This window comes from Monopterus albus, unplaced genomic scaffold, assembly GCF_001952655.1.
Source record: "Monopterus albus unplaced genomic scaffold, M_albus_1.0 scaffold66.1, whole genome shotgun sequence".
In the NCBI taxonomy this organism is placed as follows: domain Eukaryota; kingdom Metazoa; phylum Chordata; class Actinopteri; order Synbranchiformes; family Synbranchidae; genus Monopterus; species Monopterus albus.
In genome coordinates this window covers 1311530-1330927 of record NW_018127946.1, presented here as the reverse complement: position 1 = coordinate 1330927, position 19398 = coordinate 1311530, and the positions used below count along the sequence as shown (strand labels likewise).

Here is a 19398-nt window from a genome sequence, read left to right as displayed (position 1 = left end):
GGGATGAAAAAGCAGCTGTGTCACCTCCTTTTACCTCTTTTGTATTTATGTATCAGAATATAATGCTTCTTAATTGGAATTTTAAAATAGTTTTGGAATTATAAACTGAAATGTGGCCTTTACAAAACTATTCAGATCTTTGCTGTGGGCAGGTACATCCTGTCTGCTTTATCCTTGAGATCTGTGTAGAACTTGATTGGAGTCCATCTGTGGCAAATTATATTGATTGGACATACAGTACTTATCAAAGTACTGTATGATTTTAGAATACCTTTCTAATCATTTTACTGTGTGTACTGTCTCTATGTGGTGTGTGGACACAGTTCAGTGGGGAATTGTGTCCTAACTGTATGGCTGGTACCGTAGTTTAGAAAGGCACATACCTATGTTTATAAAGTCCTACAATTCACGCTGCATATCGGGACAAAAACCAAGCCATGAAGTCCAACCACCAGGGCTCCTACAGTCAGCTGTCTGGCCAGACACCTGACAGTCAGTCCTTCAAACAGTGCGTCAGAAGTCCTCTTCAGATATGGAAGAACTGCAGGAGAGATGGTCATCTCAGCAGCATTCCATCAGTCTGGTCTTTAAGGTGGGGTGGCTAGACAAAAGCCACATGACAGCCCATTTGGTGTTCGCCAAACATCACCTAAAGGACTCAGAGAGCATGATCAAAAGACTCTCTGGTCTGACAACATGTAACTCTTTGAGCAGAACTACTGTATGTTTGGTGAATACCAGACACTGCTCATTACCTGGCTGATACATTATGCTATGACTGGACACTGGGGCAACAGTTCTCCCTTCAACACAACAATGACCTGAAACATACAACACTGAAATGATGTCAGGACAAGTCTCTGACTGTCCTTGAGTGGCCCAGCCAAAGCCCAGACTTGGGCCCCATAGAACATCTGTGGAGAAACTGGAAGACTTCCCATCCAGTCTGAAGGATCTGCTAGGGATAAACTGCCCAAATCCAGGTGTGCAGATGTACTGAATTAAGGGTCTGAGTACTTTTGCAAACGATGAGTTTCCACTGTTGTCACTCATTCTAAACACATATCCACTCAGGATCCTGTTGGTACTTCAGTTCAAAGCACTGAGAAGGATTGATGCTGAAGGCCTTTAAATAATATATCCAAATAAGACATGCTGAAAATATAATAATTTAAATACATTCTAAGGTTTATCTCTTGCTTGTTCAGTAATTTGATGCAGAGTGGCCTTGAGAGGACAGTGTTATCTGCCATTATTCCAGGCAGAACCACTCAGAGAGGGATGTTTTTGTTTGTTTTTTTGTTTTATGTTCTCAGGCATGAATACTAAAATATCTTATACCATATGTGGAAGAGTTTGCATCCAAACCACAGTGAGATTTAATCACGAAAGCTCGCATTAGGTTTAAAATGTTCTTCCTCATCAGTGGGACTATTTTCTGTGATGTTAGTAGTCTGGCCTTCAATCAGACAACACAGATTGAAGGCCTAGTGTTGGCCAGCTGTCCACTGTCCTGATGCAACTTTGTGCAGGATTCTGTATCCCTACCAGCTTTAGGATCTGTAACTAAACCAGCTCAGTGAGCATCCAGGCAAAAAGCAATAAATGGATAATGGATTGTGCTGTATTACAGTTTCTCTGTTAGGTGTACAGCCTGCTGTTAACTTCTCATGGCCAAAAATCACAATCAGTAGCAGAATAAACAAAGCAAACTGCCAGCTATTGAGATGATTGTGTGCTGCATGATGGATCTCAGCCAAAATGGATGGGGCGGACTCCCCACTTAGTACTTCTCCTCATTACCTCTTCATGGTACATAGCTCTTCAGTGTGCATTCAGTGCACAAGAACAACCTCCAGCAAGGCCTTGATGTGCAAATGCACTTTTGTCTCTGCATCCAGCTGGGCTTGTGTGTATCACTGTGCATGTGGAACAACTGGCTTCTCCTGAATAAATACTGAAGGTCTCTGAGGTGATTTTTGTGAGCTGTGGCGCTTTGTCTTAAGCTACTTTAAATTGTTTAAGGTGGCTCTAAAATGTTTTGGTGTGCAGTGAACATGAGGCAGGATGGGGCAGTGGATAGGGGTCAGATGAATCAGCTCATGTTGTCAGAGCAAGGATAAGAATTATTTTTGCCTTGCCCTCTTTCCTTCCCATTTCTTCTTATCTGCTTCTCTTCCTTTGCCTTCCCTTGTTCTCTTCCTTTTCCCATCCAACCCTGCCTGTGTTGTCCTTTCAGGGCTCTGTTCTTAGGTCTGTCCAATAACCCTCATATCACTGATTTACACCTGGACATCAGCAGCTGTGAGGTATGTTCTGTCAATCTGCAGTGTTGTAAGAAGATTCACTCATCTTTTTTTCCCCCACAGATTAACATTGGCTGTCTCATCGCGTGTCACTCCTCTCTGTCTTCCTCCCACAGCTGAGATCAGCAGGTGCCGGGGTGATTCAGGAGCTGTTTCCTCGGGTTTCATGCGTGGGGACTTTAGACATTTCTGATAATGGTAAGAGAGACAAATTTCCCACACCCACAAAAAATAGATGGTCTGGTGGTGTATGGACAAGAGTCACATTTACCTGATGGATTTGAAATTAGTTTGTTGCTGACCCTCAAGACCTGAACTTGATCTGAAGGGAGCTTTCCAGAGTTGGAAAAACATAACCCTGATATGTCATAGTGTCAGGGTTATCCTGGCTTTGGCTTGACAGAAAGCCTGAACTGGAGGTGTGGGGTTTGAGAAAGGTAGGGGAGGTGTAATAAATGACATTATTGAGTAGCGTGTACAAGTCCTAGGGTTCAGCATTGGTGGAGCTGAATCATACTAGGGAGTAAAGGTCATAATATCTTGGCCTCTGCACAGCTTTCTTTTTTAAAGTCTGTTGGAGTACTCCAGCATTTGGAAATACAATACTAAGTTAAGTTGTTAGAATACCGTTTATATGGTGCAGTGTCCTGATTTAAACTGTGTTTATTCCTGTGTATACTACTGTTCAAAAGTTTGGCGTCACTATCCTGTTATAGGATGAAACCCTCAAAAGGTCTGGCTTCCTTTGTTAATTGCCTTTTTCCCAATAATACTTCAGAGTGTATAGTAACACAGTTTGTTCCAATAATACCTTTGTCAGCAAAAGCTTGGTCACCTGCAGGAATTATTTTGCATCAATACTTAAAGCTTCATTTTCTTCCACTGCTGTAGAAAAGTGAACCTCTTACTTGATCCCTGAAAAAGGCCTGTTTTACAGGGAATGTATTAAAGCTGTTGATGACTTTGTCTGTTTTACCTCTGTCAGGTTACTTCTTAGTTTTGCATCCTTTATTGTTATTAGCTAGACTTAAACTGCTTAAATGTCCAAATAAAAGTAGTGTGTGTGTAGTTGGGGGTTCTCTGGACCCCTGACATAACTTTCTACATAGTATCATGGGTGCATTGTTCTTACTGTGAATCTGGAGACGACAAGGTACATACTGTGCACAAGGTGACATATTTATGTATAGATGCAAAAGCAAATTCTGCCCTGGGGGCCAATGATGTATGGCTATGTTTATCATCTTATTGTCAAAATCATATGAAATACAGAATTGTGTTGGTAACATTTTTCATTTTATTGGCAAAGAACAGAAGCTGTCCTCATCAAAAGTCATTCTCCTTATGACTGGATTTTAGAATACCTTTCTAATCATTTTACTGTGTGTACTGTCTCTATGTGGTGAACATGCTGTCTGAGTGTCAGTATTATTTGTGCATCACAGATAACTAGATTGAGGACATATTTTTTTGTGTGCTAATGCTCATTCTGTTCTTAGCCACTGACGTTTTTCTCTAAAATTGCCAGTGATAAGAATATATCAGATGCATATATTGGAATGTATTCTCACCAGAGTGCTGTTATTACCATTTATCCTGCCAGCCATTTCCTACTGAAAAAACATAGCAAATGGAATGGCCACTATGTTGTTTCTGTAACAGCCTTTAAGTGATTTATTAGTTTCACAGAACCAGTAGTATCAGCATGTGTCTCCTCCAGTATAAGTTACTCATGCAGCTCTTCTTCTTCCGACTCCTTTGTCGTTTCACAGCTTCCCATCATTGACAAAAATAAACTCGCATTAGAGGCATGTGAGCCTTTTTAACCACAGATCATTTTTTCCATTTGAATGAGGCATTTTTAGTCGTGAGCCTTTTGTTTCTGAAATATCTTGCCATGGTAACCACGTCCTCTCAGCAGCATCCCTGTGCTTTCAAAAATGTGTGGGTGGGAGTGGGGAGTTAATTGGGAGGATTTTGGAAATTCAGTGGGTGGTGAGATTTGGTTGCAAAACACACCATGAGACAAAAAAATTAGCTTTGACTTTTCTGTTTATCAGTTAATTTTTTGTACTTTTTATGGTTAAATCTCACTGAAGTTTTATGCCTGGTCTCTTATTTGATAGATGTAATTAAACATCTACTCAAAAGTGGGCATTCATTAAGGCTTTGTGGAGCGTAGTAGTGCAGGTGCTGTGCTTCTACTCTAGTCATGTGTGTCATGCCCGTGCAGGTTTGGATGCTGACTTGCTGGCTGTCATCCCAGCGTTCTCCAGGCACCCCTCCCTCAAACACCTGATGCTGGGGAGGAACTTCAACATCAAGGGCAGGTACAGACCACATGGGGAACCAGCAGAACAGATGGCTGAGAAGATGATGTTAATGATGAATGTTTTTTCTTCTCTCTCTGCCTCCTTAGGGTGCTGGATGATATTCTGCAGAAACTAGTTCATTTGGTGCAAGAGGAAGAGTGTGTGAGTTGGGATTATGTAACATATTGTACACACATACAGTACAGTCCTCTGTGGTGTCATGCACAGATGCACGCCTACACATGCCTCACAGGTTTGTTGCCACACACATATTATTTGCATGCACACACACACACTTGTCAACATTTAATTTCTGGTGTCCTGATTCATGTAAATTTAAGCTCAGTGTCCCACCTGCCACACACATAAGGTGCAAACATGCACACAATTTGTGTCATCTATGGGTCTGACAAATGATTAATTTGGTCTCAGGTTATTCATGAGGCTCCTGAGGCTGTCTTCTCTGTAAATCCAGCATGACGAGTAGCTTCCTCAATTATTCACCAATGTGTTGATAGCTCTCAACTATGCTCTCACACTGAGTAAGGACTGATGCATTTGAGCAGGCACGCTAACAGAGATACAGACGAGCGTAAATGTGTAAAATTAAAGCAATTACACCAAGTGTGCTAGAGGTTAGCCTGTTAGTCCACTTACCCAGTAAATGACAACTCAACATGAACATCAAAATCTCATCTGTCTGTCTTCTGTAGAGCTTGACTGTTAGCATCAAAGTGAGCCAATGAGAACTCCCAGCAGCCTAAATGATGTGCAGCAAATTCAAAATACATTGGCACCATTCAAAAACAAATCTTACACAGGTAGTTTCATATTTAAAATACACATACTTGAGTTACATTAGATAATAAGATTGCTGTCACACTCATGTCTGTCCACTCAGCCTGAAGCAGGATCCACGAGACGCTTAGTATAAAGACTTGAACTCTGTCCAAAAGTTTATAAAAATTTAGCTAAGAGCATCTTTTTGTTTAAGGTGTAGAAAAACCAAAGTGTAAAAACAAGATGCAGTTTGTGCTTGTTTCCATGCTAACCTACCATTTAAGATGGCTGGATCTGTACACTAACTGGCTACTAGTTCCACCACGTTCCTATTTAGCATGCAGACATTAGGGGCTTTGGTCCTCACATCTAACTTCAACTTCTGTTTTGGCTCCATTAATGCTGAAAAATACAGAGATCTTGGAGCAACATATGCTGCCTTCAAGATGACATCTTTTCTATGCATATTTCAACAAGACAATGCAAAACCTCATACTGTGCACGTTACCAAGGCCTGGCTGTGGAGGACAAGGGTGTGAGTGCTGGACTGGCCTGCCTGCACCCTTGACCTGTTCCCAATAGAGAATTTGTGGTGCATTGTGAAATGCAAACTGTGTCAACAAATGTGCTGCTGTATTGTTTTCAATGTAATACAGTACACCGGTGATTATTCCATACAAAATACATGTTTGTGTAAATGTTGGATTTTGGAGACTGCAATGAAAAATTTCTTGGCAAATGAATATGTTAACACAGTACAAATTTAAAACTCTAACTCACCAGAACTTATCAAGGCAGATTTTTACCGAGTATAAGGACTTGACTTAAACCAATTTTAATCTGAAATCACTTCCCCACGTTTTCAGCCCGCGTAAAACACGTGTCAAATGTCAGTATGCGAGTCATCAGTGTGACGATTCTCTGTGGCGACCCCTAAACGGGAAAAGCCGAAAGTGACTTTCTTTCTTTCAATGGTTGTAATGTGCCGTACTTCAAGAAGACTGAATTTACCACTGAGTATATAGTAGATGAGGGCCTAATGCAAAAAAGGGTTCAAAAGTGAGCAGAAAATCTGGAGAAAATGGAAATGAGCATCTCCTTTTATCCTTTAGATCATTGTAAGTGGGGAAAAAAAGATTCATTGCAGAGGGTTTGATCTGAAAATGGTGTTTTACTGTAAATGTGATTTTCAACCAGACTTTTATATTATTGAGTTTATATAATATGTAATAAAATGTATATAGATTTTACAATAATCATCAAAACGGATAAATTCCCAGATTTTGTGACAATTAAACCTATAAACAATAACCCCCACATATTTACTTGGAATATATGAGTTATTTTGTCTGTTGTCATTACTTAATAGCAAGTCCATGTCCAGAAATGTTTTTCTTTTAATATAGAAATTGCTAATCACATACTGTATATGTCACACTTGAAAATTCTTTTTTTCAAATCCTTTTGCCTCTTTTTTCCTCCCTGTGTCCTCCAGGCCCTGCAGTCCCTTTCCTTGGCTGACTCGAGGCTTCGTCAGTGGGGCACGGTGCTGGTCAATGCACTGGGCTCCAATACCTGCCTGCGAAAGGTGGACCTGAGTGGCAACCTCCTGGAGGACTCTGGGGCCAAGATGCTCAGCAAAGCTCTGCAGATCAACACAACACTCAGGTTTGTGTGTGCGTGTGTTTCATTTTAAAATCACTACTTTGACGGGACTGAAGAGGGATTTCATTGCAGAGGAGAGGAGGAAAAGTAGAGGTTTCAGAAGAGAGATGAAAGAAGAGGATCAGAGAGAAAATTAACATGTTAGGTATGGTTTGAGGAGAGGATATTCTGAGGCTGCGGAGAGGCAGAACAGTGACTTCAATGCACAGCTTCAAAGATTGGTGAGGGGAAGTGAGCCTTGTAGGAGACGAGAAGTTAAGACTGAGGAGTTGGAGGAATAGAGAGGTGAATTATTAGGAGGGAGGGATATAAAGAAATGGCCTTCGGGTATACAATGTACTGTACAACCCTTAAGTACAGTAAGTGAAAAGAAGACATTGAGTGAAGATGTGTATGTTTTTAAGGTGTGTTGGAGGTGGAAAAATGGAAGAAGTAGGCTGCAGAAGCTCTGAGAAAGGAAAAACGAGGAAGGAAAAGGAAGACAGAAGCAAAATGAGGATAAGGTGGAAGGATTAGGATGGAAAAGTGCTTGGATGTGGAAAACTGAAGGAGAAAGTTGTGAAGGGAAGGAAAAGCAAGACCACCTAAGGAGTGAGATTTGGGTTTTGCAGATTGAATTTCTAGGGCAGAGAAAGTTGGAGGGGTGAGATGGAGAAGGAGGAGGTGGAGGATGGATGAAAGGAAAGTGACTGAAATATTAAAAACAGGAGTTAGACAGCGCTGAGTGTAGGTGGAGAATCTTTAGTGTGAATGAACAGAAGCCTATTAATTGCATATCAAAAACCAAAAAGAGAGTCCTGACAAAAGTCTTGTTAATCCATGTGATGTGTTTGTGCAGCTGCATGGTCAGATAAGTACTGTAACCATGATATTATGTTTGTGTGTGTATGTGTTAGGCACTTTAGAAAGCAACTGATCTTCTCCTCTGTGCCTGTCTACCTCTATTTCCTTCTGGTTTGATCCCTCTCAGGAGTGTGACGTGGGACCGCAACAACACCACAGCGACAGGCTTTCAAGATGTGGCGAGGGCGCTGGAGCAGTGAGTTGAACACAACACAAAAGAAAAAAAATACTAAAACGTTTGAAGTGGGAATGCGCACATTAAACGAGATCAGTCACATACCTATTTGAGAGGCAGATAACCATCGCTGTACAGTGCTTACTGTTACACAGTGTTACATCAGTCTTCTGACATGCATGGCAGTCAGATGTGTGGGGGGCGAAGTTTGTATTTCTCTGCGTACAAGTGCATTTGCGTATTAGGGCAAGACTGATATTATCTTTCTATCCTCTTTCCCTTCCTTGTCTCCCCACCAAATAGCAACTTCACTCTGCAGTACATGCCCCTCCCCCTCTGTGATGTCACTCAGGCATACCGCAGCGCTCCAGAGAAGACCGACCAAGCCCTGACCAAGGTGAGAGCACTGAATGGAGATGGACAAACCCACCTTGGTGTCATCCAGTGTTTTTCTAAAGAGTGGTTTAGAAGCTCGAGTCTGTCTGCCACGTTATTGTTAGTGCTTCACTCCGCCTGCTACGACTATGGCAAACAGGCAGAGCGTGAGTGGAGCTGGGGCAGTCTGAATGAGCAGAATGAAGCTAGCCAACTGAGGCTGACCCTCCTGCCTGTCACTCAGTGACCACACCCTTAATTAGGCTCAGAGGTTCCTGCTTGGGTGAGAGAAGCTTTAAATCATCAGTCTGTGATTAATTATGCATAACGTTTAGTCTCAATATCATATAAAAGGGTGAGTTGTATAAAAATTCACCCCCATACAGTTGACATGGAAGTTGAAATTAACTAAAGAGATTGATGAAGAGCTACTTTAAATTACAAGTGAGCTGAAATTCAGCTTATACTATAGAAAAGACTATTATTAGCAGTACAAATGTCATAACCTGTAACCTCTGGGTTAAGGACTGTTGGTCAGTATTAAAAAAAGGACATAAAAGCTGTAACATTTGGGGACCAAAAATGCAATATGCATAGCTTTAAATCATCAGTCTGTGATGTTGAAAGTTGCTGAGAGAGAGAGAGAGACTGTCCCACTGAATACTTGTTAAAGCACTTTGTCCTATTCATACTGCTGTCTTTTTCAATTTAAAGGATGATGAAGAGCTACTTTAAATTACAAGTGAGCTGAAATTCAGCTTACACTATAGAAAAGACTATTATTAGCAGTACAAATGTCTCTAAGGACTGTTGGTCAGTATTTAAAAAAAGGACATAAAAGCTGTAAAATTTGGGGACCAAAAATGCAATATGCACGTTTAACAGTTCACACTGTCCCACCAGGAAGTAAGGAAAGTAATCCATCTTGAGACTATACAGTTGTCCCTCTGCACTGGAGAGTGAAGGACCAAATCCAAAGTCAAGTCAAAGTGTTTATTTGTCATATGCACAGTTAGGAAACGTGTTTCCCTGTACAATGAAATTCTTACTTTGCCGTCCACATGAATGCCACAAAATACAAATGAAATATAAAGTAGGTAAATAAGTAACACAAAATCTAAGACACTTTAAGCAGCAAATGCAGCAATATAATAAGATTAATAAGAGACACCTTGAAGACATTCTATCTGTATGATCCCTCGTAGGTTCTGTAGCCTGGCTCACAGCAGTCAACTGGAATGTCTTCTGTGGATGCTTTCTGTGCTTTGGGCTTCTCATCCAAAATTCCACACCTCAAAAAAGAACCTGACCGCTGAATCTTGTAAACTGTGGAACTTGTCAACAGTGGTGTAGACCAGAAGATGAGAGTAACAGCATAGACAATTTTAAGAGAGCAGAACACTGTTGCACCATGTAGCGGCTGCAGCACAATGACGGCTCACCAAGTTAAAAACAAAACTCTACTCCACTTATAAAGAAAATTGTCTCTTAGTGGCTACTGCTTTACAGTGATTCCCCTGATTGGTTCGTGTCACAGAGACAAATAAATAGGAAGGGGACAGTAGTATTTCTTGTTAATCACTCACAGATCTCGTCTGTTTTTACTGCATTTCCGTGTTTAGCTCAGTGAGCTTTCATATACATAAACCTTTTCTCTTACTCTTATCAGAGTATTCATACCCAGTTATTGCTCTAGCATGGGCCACATGTGTCTGTGTATATGTTATGTCTGTGTGCAAAAACAAGCTTTTTTTCTTGCAGTGTCTCTTTTTTACATGTATCGTGTGCCTCAATTGTCCACAAATGGTGAGGAAGTGCATTTGCGTCAAAAAGCACGATACATTGCTGTAGCAATGTTTAGTGCAGCATGAACTGTACAGCATTGTACAGCTCATCAGTTTTAGGCCTTGGAACAACTTTAAACTTAGCTTGCAAACATGAAGAGCTCTCATTTCAGATACTAAACGATGCAAAGCTTTCTTCACTACCATTGCTACATAAATTCTTTGTCACTTGGCTCGTACGCTCCAGTAAACAGAGCGAGTCTGTTTATATTGTGTGTCACACTCCACTTCACTGTCGTCTCCGCTGTCAGTCAGTCGTGCACTTCTCCTCCCCAGAGTCTCAGAGGCTAAAGGAGCCTTTGTAATATATATCTCCTGAAACTTCAACAAAACAATTATATATTTAAACATCAGTTACTGTAGCTTTTTTTCGGGCATCAGAAATGGTTCTGTCATGCTACTAGCCTAATGAATCATGTCTGGTTCTTATCAAATCTCTTCTGCTAAGAGTGTAGAATAAGAAGCTCTTATTATGTTTAGGGTTCTTATCTGTACATTGTCTGTGAAGCTGCTAAGTCCTTGAGGACCACTGCCATCTTTCTGTACATAAGATGATTGGGCAGTGAACACTTCACCTGCTGAGTCAAGAAAATAAATCAAAGGCAACCCATCAGTAGATTTATGGAGATCAACATTGTCTCTCCAGTCTCCTTATTACCATGCAAATTAACTTGTCTCCTGCACACTGTGCTTTGTAGACCCCTGTCATATCCACTCTTCACCATCCTTGTTTGTTTTTTGTGTGTGTGTATGACAGATCCAGCGTGCCCTGCTTAGGAACAACCAGACTCAGCGCTTCTCTCAGAAACAGGCTCTCAGGTTGCACCAGGGCCTCGTCACCAGCACTGCTGAACAGGTGTGTGTCTGTACTTGTGCATCTGTATTTTTGCACATGATTGTGAACAAATCAAGATTTTTATTGTAGATGGAAAGTCTTGCATTTGTAACTAATTACGTGCATCTGTTTGTGTGTGTGTGTGTGTGTAGGTGATGGAGCGTCTGTGTGTGCGGGTGCAGCAGCAGGTGTGTGTTCTCAAAGGCTGTGAGGAAGGAGAGGAGGTCCAGATGGCCAGACAGATACTCAAAGAAGCCAGGAACTCAAGAGCTGTGAGTGGACTACTTGTATGGTGTGTGTGTGTGTGTTTATGACTTTTACACTGCAATGATTCATATAATGCTACAAGATGTGTGGCACACACACACACAAACCACATTTTTGGTTTAACTTTTTTGGTTACAAAGCCTTGTATATTATGCCTATTTGGTTTTGATTTCCACTAGCAGTGGAAAGTAACTACACTATAAAGGTGTATTTAAGCACAGTTTTGAGGTTCTTCTTTTTGTACAGTTTTTTTTTTTTAATGAAACAAAGTAACACATTAACAAAACAGGACCAAACATGGGACACAAGACAACAGATACATGGCATTACAAAGAGATATAGAGTGTTTAACAAGTGTGGGTATTTCCAACTTATGCAGTCTATGAAATGCAAGAAAGGGAAAAGGAGGAGAAAAATATACAATTTTACAATAATAATGATAAGATTACTATTAATAAAAGCAACTTGTTACATGTTTAGAGGTTGGTGGGAAATTCTTTTTGTAGTTGTTGGTGTATTTCCATTGTATGCTACTTTACTCTTCTACTCCACTGCATTTCATTGGGAAATATTGAAATGTTCACTCTGTTTCATTTGATTGATTAGAACTTTGAAGTTGTCATGTTGTAATAACTCTGCCTGGCTGTCTAGATATTCATTCTCAAGCAATGACAAAGGAACTGCTAAAGTACAAGTGTCTGATCTTCTAGTAAGCCAATACAGAAAGTTCCTCTGTAATTATAAATGTTAAAAAGGGCTAAGACCATTTTTATTATCGATTAATGTATCAGAAATAGTTTTCTGTTAACAGATTCTGTCTGTAAAGGGCCAGAAGTCAGTGAGAGCCTGCTATGGTTTGGCATTTTGTTTGATAAATTGCTGTTATTTCAGTTTTTTTTTTCAGATTAATCATCTTTGGTGTGAACAATCAATTATTCATTTCAGCTCTGATAAAGAGGTTCAATCAAAAACTCAAAAGTATTAAGTTGTAAATGTTAATGAGCTGTTAAAAATGGATTATGGTTGATGTGCTTTGCATGCGCCAAAATATATAATGAGCTTATGAAATATGATGAATTTGTTAGACAACAGATTAAACCAACCAGCAGCACATTGTGTGTTTAGAACTGACCTCAGTCACCAGCGGCAATATCAAAATGCTTCTTATGATCATATAACTGTCAGAAAGGGGACATTTTTCTTAATGAGTAATCATTTTAAATGTCCTCTACCAGTGTTAGCCTGCTCTTTTTCCTCATTCTGGTTTGTGTGTGTGTGTTAGTTGTATCCATCGCTGTGTGAGTTGGCCCATGTGATGTCAGTGGATGGCCCCGTTAAACAGCGCCTGGACGCTCTGGCTGGAGAACTGGCCAAGGCTGCTGATAAAGAACTGCAGGTAAGCTCAGGTTTGGGCTGTGGCCATAATCCCAGAAACAGTCATTCCCTGATGCATATGTGTTTTTAAACAGTAGTGGAACTCTGTACTACTTGTAGTTGCATTTATATTGCCCATTATTAGCGTGTGACTTTGTGCACTGCAGGTGTGCTGACTTCAAGACGTGTAGCATTTTAATTCAAAGGGAAGGAACATTTTAACATTTTTTATTGCCTTTCTGTTCCCATTGGAATTCAGCAGCAGGATGCATTTCAATGAAAACGCAGCAGACCCAGATGGGGAATCTGGGCTACTTTCTATTTCAACTCACCTGAGTGAAATTTACATTTCGGTTTGTGCTTTCTCATTTTGTTGTTCTGCACAAGATGACATTCCTAATTTACAAAGGTCAAAATTTGTTAAATTATTAATATAACGGCTTTAAAATTTTTTGCATATGCACAAATGTCTGACTTTAGCTGACCTGGTAAAGTTAAGGATTGGGAAGAATTCAAGAACAGATCATGTGAATTCTTACCAGCTGGTACATGAATGAAAGGATTGCTGAATTGGAGATAAATAAAACATGACAAGAAGTCAGATGTACAGTATATAGCATAGTGAGAATTTAATAAAAACATACATTATGTACATGTAGCACATGATGCGTGTGTTGGGTCAATTGTTTCCAGGTGGTAGTGGACTCCATGGTGTCTCTTTGCCGGGAGTTGTGTCCCGTGTCCTGCTCAGCAGCTGAGAGACTCAGCCCTCCTCTCTCATCCATCTCCGAGCAAGTTGCGATTCCTCGCTCTGCCATTCGCAACGCTCTGATGGAGAGAGCTGCTGAGGATATCAACAGAGCCCTGGAGTAAGGAAGACAACCGGTGAAAAGGTTTGACGTCAGCTAAGATACTGCTTGAGTTGTTATGTCCTGCTCTTTCTTTTCTCTGCCTCAGGGAGGTGAAGTTGTCTGTGGTCTCATATCTGACCAACTCCATCGTGGATCAGATTCTTCAAGAGCTCTACGCCACTCATAAAACACTGGTACTGGTAATATCCCTTTATTGCATGACTTCTTGTAGACTAGAGAAACAGGTTCTTCTAGTGTAAAGCTGAATTCTGTAACTTTCCATCAGAGCTGATGGAGCAGCTGCTGTGGCATTTACCAAATGGTGAAATGTTATCTTACGGATGAAGGTTGCCACAAATATACATCATTGCTGATTAGATTAGATGGCGTCAGCTTTGGTCTGTAACCAGGCAAACACATTTTTCAACAAATATTGGAAAGTAAATACACAGTTTTGAATGTCTTACAACACTCTTCTACAAAAGTGCTTAACAGCTGTTTAGCAATCATAGAATTTGTGCAGATTTAAGCTTTTTACATTCTTGGGTGATTATCATAAGATAATAGTTCGACATCTTGGGAAATGTATTGTTTACCATACACAGCAGCTCAGTCCCAGCTCAGGGGACACATTATTATCACTATTATTCTACAGTCTTAAATGAAAGGCTGCCTATAACATGTCTGTGGATCCATGAAAGTTTCTGTTATAGATTTCTCAGGCCATCATCTAGTTCGTGCATCTTGATTTCTACTGTGTGTTATTTAAAGAAGGCACTCCAGTGTTATTAGGATGAAGGTTTATAAGCACAAAGCAGCTATTTAAGGAAAACACTGCACTCAGAGAAAACATCATAACTAGATTTGAGTCTGTTAAGGATATGATTAGACCCTGCAGGTTCTCGTCTCCATTAAATTGAATTGTTTAAAATGAAGCCAGTGAAAAATGAGTCAAAAAGAGACTTCTGGCAATGACACTGCCTGTCCCGCTCTGTTTAGCATTCCATTCTGTGCCTATACCATTACATCTCTGTTTTGCTGCAGTGCCAGTTTGTCCTCTACTGTATCATGCCTTGAAATTGTATTTTATTTTTATAGGTCTACCTTGTGGGTTTTGCAAACAATGGGAGCAAAATACCCTTTGCTTTGTTTGTGAGCTTCTTGGGCACAAGGACAGATAGTTTTCCCCTCTGAGGGAGGATATCGTTGAAGGATATTGTTCTTGGTATCATCACTGTGAGTGAATGTTTGGTGTGTGTGTTGCATTAGCTGCAGCAGGTGACTCAAGCAAAGCGATGGGATGATGTTGGGACGGCCAGGCGCACCTTCAGACAGTCCAGAATAGTCGAGTCTCTAGAATTCCCTGATGAGGACTTTGGCGTCAACCTGGGAATAGTAAGTGTCTGAGGCACATGCTGAGAGGACGTGTCTGCTTGATAAGGGAACTGAGAGCTTCTTCATTCTAAAGTTACACTATGATGTATGATAATTCAGCATAAATATAGTATTGATGCAGTTAATTAATCAGTTGCTTGATTTGTACCAAATGACTGACATCATTTTGCTAACTGATTAAAGTCATTTCTCAAGCAATTGTTAAAACAAATCACTGGTGTCATTTCCTGAAATGTGAGAATTTGTTGTTTTTTGTCTCTGGATTTGGGGCTGTTGAAAGTAATCAATCTGAAAATGTTCCTTTGGCGCTAGGAACACAAGATGGATATACAGTATATATATATTCATTTTAAAGAAGTTTCTCAAAACAAAGATCAATATGTTTAACTAACATGAAAACAGACACTTATTGCAGGCCTCTTATCAGTATCTTACTCTCATGTAAGATATGTAATATCTTACTCTTAAGACTAGAGCCGTCCCTGATAGGCTAGTGGTTAAGGTGCAGTGCTCTCGCCGCTGCAGCCTGGGTTCAAATCAGGATTGGGTCAAGAAGGGCATCCAGTGTAAAACATGTGCCAAATGTCAACATGCGAGTCTTCACTGTGACAACCCCTGAACGGGAAAAAGCCGAAAGTGACTATGTGCTAATAAATATCTTAGTATTATTACTGTAAAAATAGATGTCTGTCATTCAAGCCATCCTCTGTCCTACAGCACTTTTAGTATTTTTAGTGTCTGTTTCTCCAGTTCAAGACCACAGTTCCCATAATACCTGTAGCTTCCCACTGCAGAGACAGTGCCGATTTCCCCCTCTTCACCTTTCCCACCCCCATCCTCCTCCCCTCTCTTTCTGATTTCCTGTGACATAAAGCACAACATTTTGTCATTGTTGGTTATTAACAGCAGTTGTGCTAATGATTCAAAATGTACTGGAGGTGATAGAAGTGAAACAATCATGAAGCTGAATCAACGCTTTTATAAAAGTGAACATCCAAGCCTTCATAAATGTAGGATTTGGTGCAGGACTGTTGTATTAGATTGCATTAGTGTTAAGTAGGTCATAGCGTTGGACGCAGTGTTAAAATTAAATTGTTGCTCATTATAAAATTTTCTCTTTTGACTAAAGGACACTATGGCTATTAAGAAGCGGAGCTCCAGAACTAGAAGAATTCGTCCTGTGTGTACCAGACTGAGTGAGCTTAATGTTTTGATTTGAAGCTAATTGCCCTCAAGTGCTCACATATCGTGATATATTTAAAGTAATTGCAGGGTTAGGGTCAAATGACTTCCTGTTTTTAGTCAGATAAAAATCTGCTCTATTTCTTCAGCTACACAGGTTAGTGTCAAACTTTCCTCACTCTATGCTAATGCTAAAGGTAACTCTGTTATATATATTTTTAATTTTGTAGGTCATATCAAAAATAAAGGATTGATATGACTCTACTCTGACAGGCCAGACTTTCATTGTCCCCCACTAGTGCTACAGTAATGATCATTTTCTGACTCACAGGCAGTTGATTGGGGAGGCTAACACCCTGTGGGTACTTTTCATATCTACAGTATGTTCTTATATTTGAGTTTAGAAAAATGTAACTCAAACAGTTTTTTCATAACTACCCACTTACTTAGTGTTTCATGTTTATTTAAACTCAGAGGGCTGGCACTGAAACAGATTACTATGCTTTGTGGCTCTAAATGTGAAATGACATGAAAATAATTTCCACTGTGTTGCAACCATTTTCTGTGACATCACAGGTTTAGGTGATGAGCCCAGTTCCTCTCCCACCCCCTCTGCTCCACTTTACTCTGCCCCTCTTACCCACTCGGCATCATGGGAGTGTCTGTCCACCCTCCCAACCAATGGCTCTCCCTTACGCCATGTGACCCATGTCAGACCACGCCCACCGCGGAGGCACCGAGCAGGACACCTTCCTCCTGAATCTGTGAGTGAATTGGCAAATGATAGGGCAGTGACCTTTGACCCAGTTCTGAACTAGGCATCTTTCAAAAACCTAGAAAAGAAAGGAGATTTTTTTTTTTGGCTCTACTGTCCCATTTTTGATAACACAATGCAATTGAAGCTGTATAAGTGAGAAACTAAACCCGACATGTATTCAGTGGTTTTGAGATTTGGGGTTTTTGTGTTGTTCATCTTGTTTTTTGTGCCTATGGCACTTTCCAAAAATGTTCTTTTTAAAGCAGGAAGCTCTGTTGCATGTGTCTGTTGCTGAAATGTTAATTAATCATATGCAGCCATCTCCCAGGGCCTGTGGGGCAACCTCTAACACAGCAGCTTGTTTGTGTTGAGTCTTTGTAAAAGCTTTTCCCAAATTGGTACAGATTCAGTTAGTGCAGCCTGATGAGTTATTGTACAGTCTTCCGTTGGCAGTGCATTCCATTTTGCTGGCCAGCCATTTGAAATTATACCCTTTTTCAGCTTTTTGTCAACATGGAGGATTGATCACTGTTATCCTGTTATTTTGTTTGCTGTTGTCTCTATGTGTGTAGCATTGCTCAGAGAATGGTGGAGTCAGTATGCTGGAGGATGGACTTCCTGATTTCTACAGCAAGCGAGTGCTCCCTGACAGGTACTGCAGCTCACACACTATCCGTTTGACTTTTGTGCAGTCAAAATTCAGATAATATCTATTACAATGCCTTCTGAGAACAACAGACACACAGATGAGTCAAAGTAAGAACATTATTGGAGCTGATATTGAATACCTAATATTTTTCTCTTCAGCCTTTAATAGAGACAGATCCAAGCACACATGCAATACCATACTCTTGTAATTATGTAAGACGGTTCTTATTAGTATGAGATAATTTTCTCTTGAATGGGAGCTCGGGGCTGGTAAATTACTAGAGCGACTTTAAAGCAGCCATAATCAATATTTTTATATAAACAATGGATTAAATGACTCGGTGATGGATGGGGTCGCCCATAAAGATGACACCACAGAGAATGATCCCCTTACCCTACAGTTCCTCTCCGCTCAAAAGTGCATTTCATCATTTTTCTGTTCATTGACTTGGTTTTATGACTTTTAATGTAACTTTACTATTTGAGTCACTCTCACGGTTCTTGCCAGTGTTGTTTTCTACAGGAGCGGGCACATGATAACGCATTTTAAAGCTGTCCTGTAGAGTGTTTGACCACCAGTAGTGCTATAGATCAGTTGTTTGTACCTGTTGTGAATTACACAGTTCCTGTTCCTGAGAGTGGTTTCACAAAATTCCACTGATCTACAGTGGTTAAGTGGTAGCATGCCAAGGAATGGAGTAATCCACCAGCAAAGGCAGAAAGGAAGGCTGCAAGCTTGCAAACATGAATGTTAAACAATGCAAACTTTTAAGAAAGATTAGCTTTAAAATTCATCAACAAAGCTCTAAAAACCTACTCTACACTGCCTGCCCAGCACCAAACAAAAAAACTCTGTTACCAACTAGCTGGTGCTAGCTAGCTCATAAATTTTTAACTCAAAGTGAGACAGCATTAAATCTACTCTAACCACATGGAAATGATAGGCAATATGACTGTGGTGCCTAAAAAAAGATTTATTGAGGCATATATATTCAACCATCTGTACAGGCCACTCTGAATATTACGATTCCTAATATCATTAAATTGTTCATCCGATTTATTCATATAATACATACAATGTAATAAGCTCTTAACACTGGGACCAGGGTGCCAGTGATGACTTAGACTGATCAATGGCGATAAGCTCTTAACACTGGGACCAGGGTGATGACTTAGACTGATCAATGGCAGTTGGTGGCTCATTGACTGAATGACCAGTATAACCCCACACAAAATGACCTGATGCTTCTGTGTGTATCTTTTTCTATACCATCCTGTTCTTTAGCTTTCTTGTCATTACCAGAACCTAATCTCTCCTTCCTCCCCTGTATCGCCCCCTCAGTCAATTGGCATCCTTCCATGAGGCCCAGTCACTGAGGAGGAAGAAAAGACGCAGCATGCTCTCCATTTTTTCCGGCTTCCGCAAGAATCGTAACTCCACCATCTCTAATCGGGACTCGGAGTAAGCGTGTGGAACAGTGGCTGAGTGGAAGCAGGGAATGAAAGGAACATTTAAGTGCGCTGAGCCACAGAATGAGACGATGAATCCAGCGCTGGGGAATAACAGCGTCATAAATATTTTAATGGGAGAAAATATTTCAGCATCTCCAACTGTTTTGCTTTGCTTTGATTTTGGAACTGCATACATAACAACACCATAGGTTAAAAAGTAGACTGCGGTATTGCAAAGCAGGGAAAAATACAATGTGGAAAACCAATTAAAAAAAAATGAATTGCACAGATTATTAACTGAAGGGAGAGAGTAGCATTCAGTAGGTAGGCACTCTTT

The 19398-nt window shown here is 40.4% G+C and overlaps 1 protein-coding gene across 3 annotated transcripts in view; it reads left to right on the top strand.

Annotated features, from left to right (window-relative positions):
• Nucleotides 1-19398, top strand: part of LOC109962647 (capping protein, Arp2/3 and myosin-I linker protein 3-like) — a 73954-nt gene that overhangs the window by 45247 nt on the left and 9309 nt on the right. For all 3 annotated transcript variants that reach the window (XM_020604540.1, XM_020604541.1, XM_020604539.1), the window contains exons 17-33: nucleotides 2240-2309; nucleotides 2423-2504; nucleotides 4540-4636; nucleotides 4726-4780; nucleotides 6894-7066; nucleotides 8034-8102; nucleotides 8385-8478; nucleotides 11058-11156; nucleotides 11288-11407; nucleotides 12685-12798; nucleotides 13470-13645; nucleotides 13734-13821; nucleotides 14897-15022; nucleotides 16152-16218; nucleotides 16781-16968; nucleotides 17534-17613; nucleotides 18952-19071. In XM_020604540.1, the coding sequence (XP_020460196.1) occupies nucleotides 2240-2309; nucleotides 2423-2504; nucleotides 4540-4636; nucleotides 4726-4780; nucleotides 6894-7066; nucleotides 8034-8102; nucleotides 8385-8478; nucleotides 11058-11156; nucleotides 11288-11407; nucleotides 12685-12798; nucleotides 13470-13645; nucleotides 13734-13821; nucleotides 14897-15022; nucleotides 16152-16218; nucleotides 16781-16968; nucleotides 17534-17613; nucleotides 18952-19071 (1818 nt within the window). The remainder of the gene's footprint in view (nucleotides 1-2239; nucleotides 2310-2422; nucleotides 2505-4539; nucleotides 4637-4725; nucleotides 4781-6893; nucleotides 7067-8033; nucleotides 8103-8384; nucleotides 8479-11057; nucleotides 11157-11287; nucleotides 11408-12684; nucleotides 12799-13469; nucleotides 13646-13733; nucleotides 13822-14896; nucleotides 15023-16151; nucleotides 16219-16780; nucleotides 16969-17533; nucleotides 17614-18951; nucleotides 19072-19398) is intronic.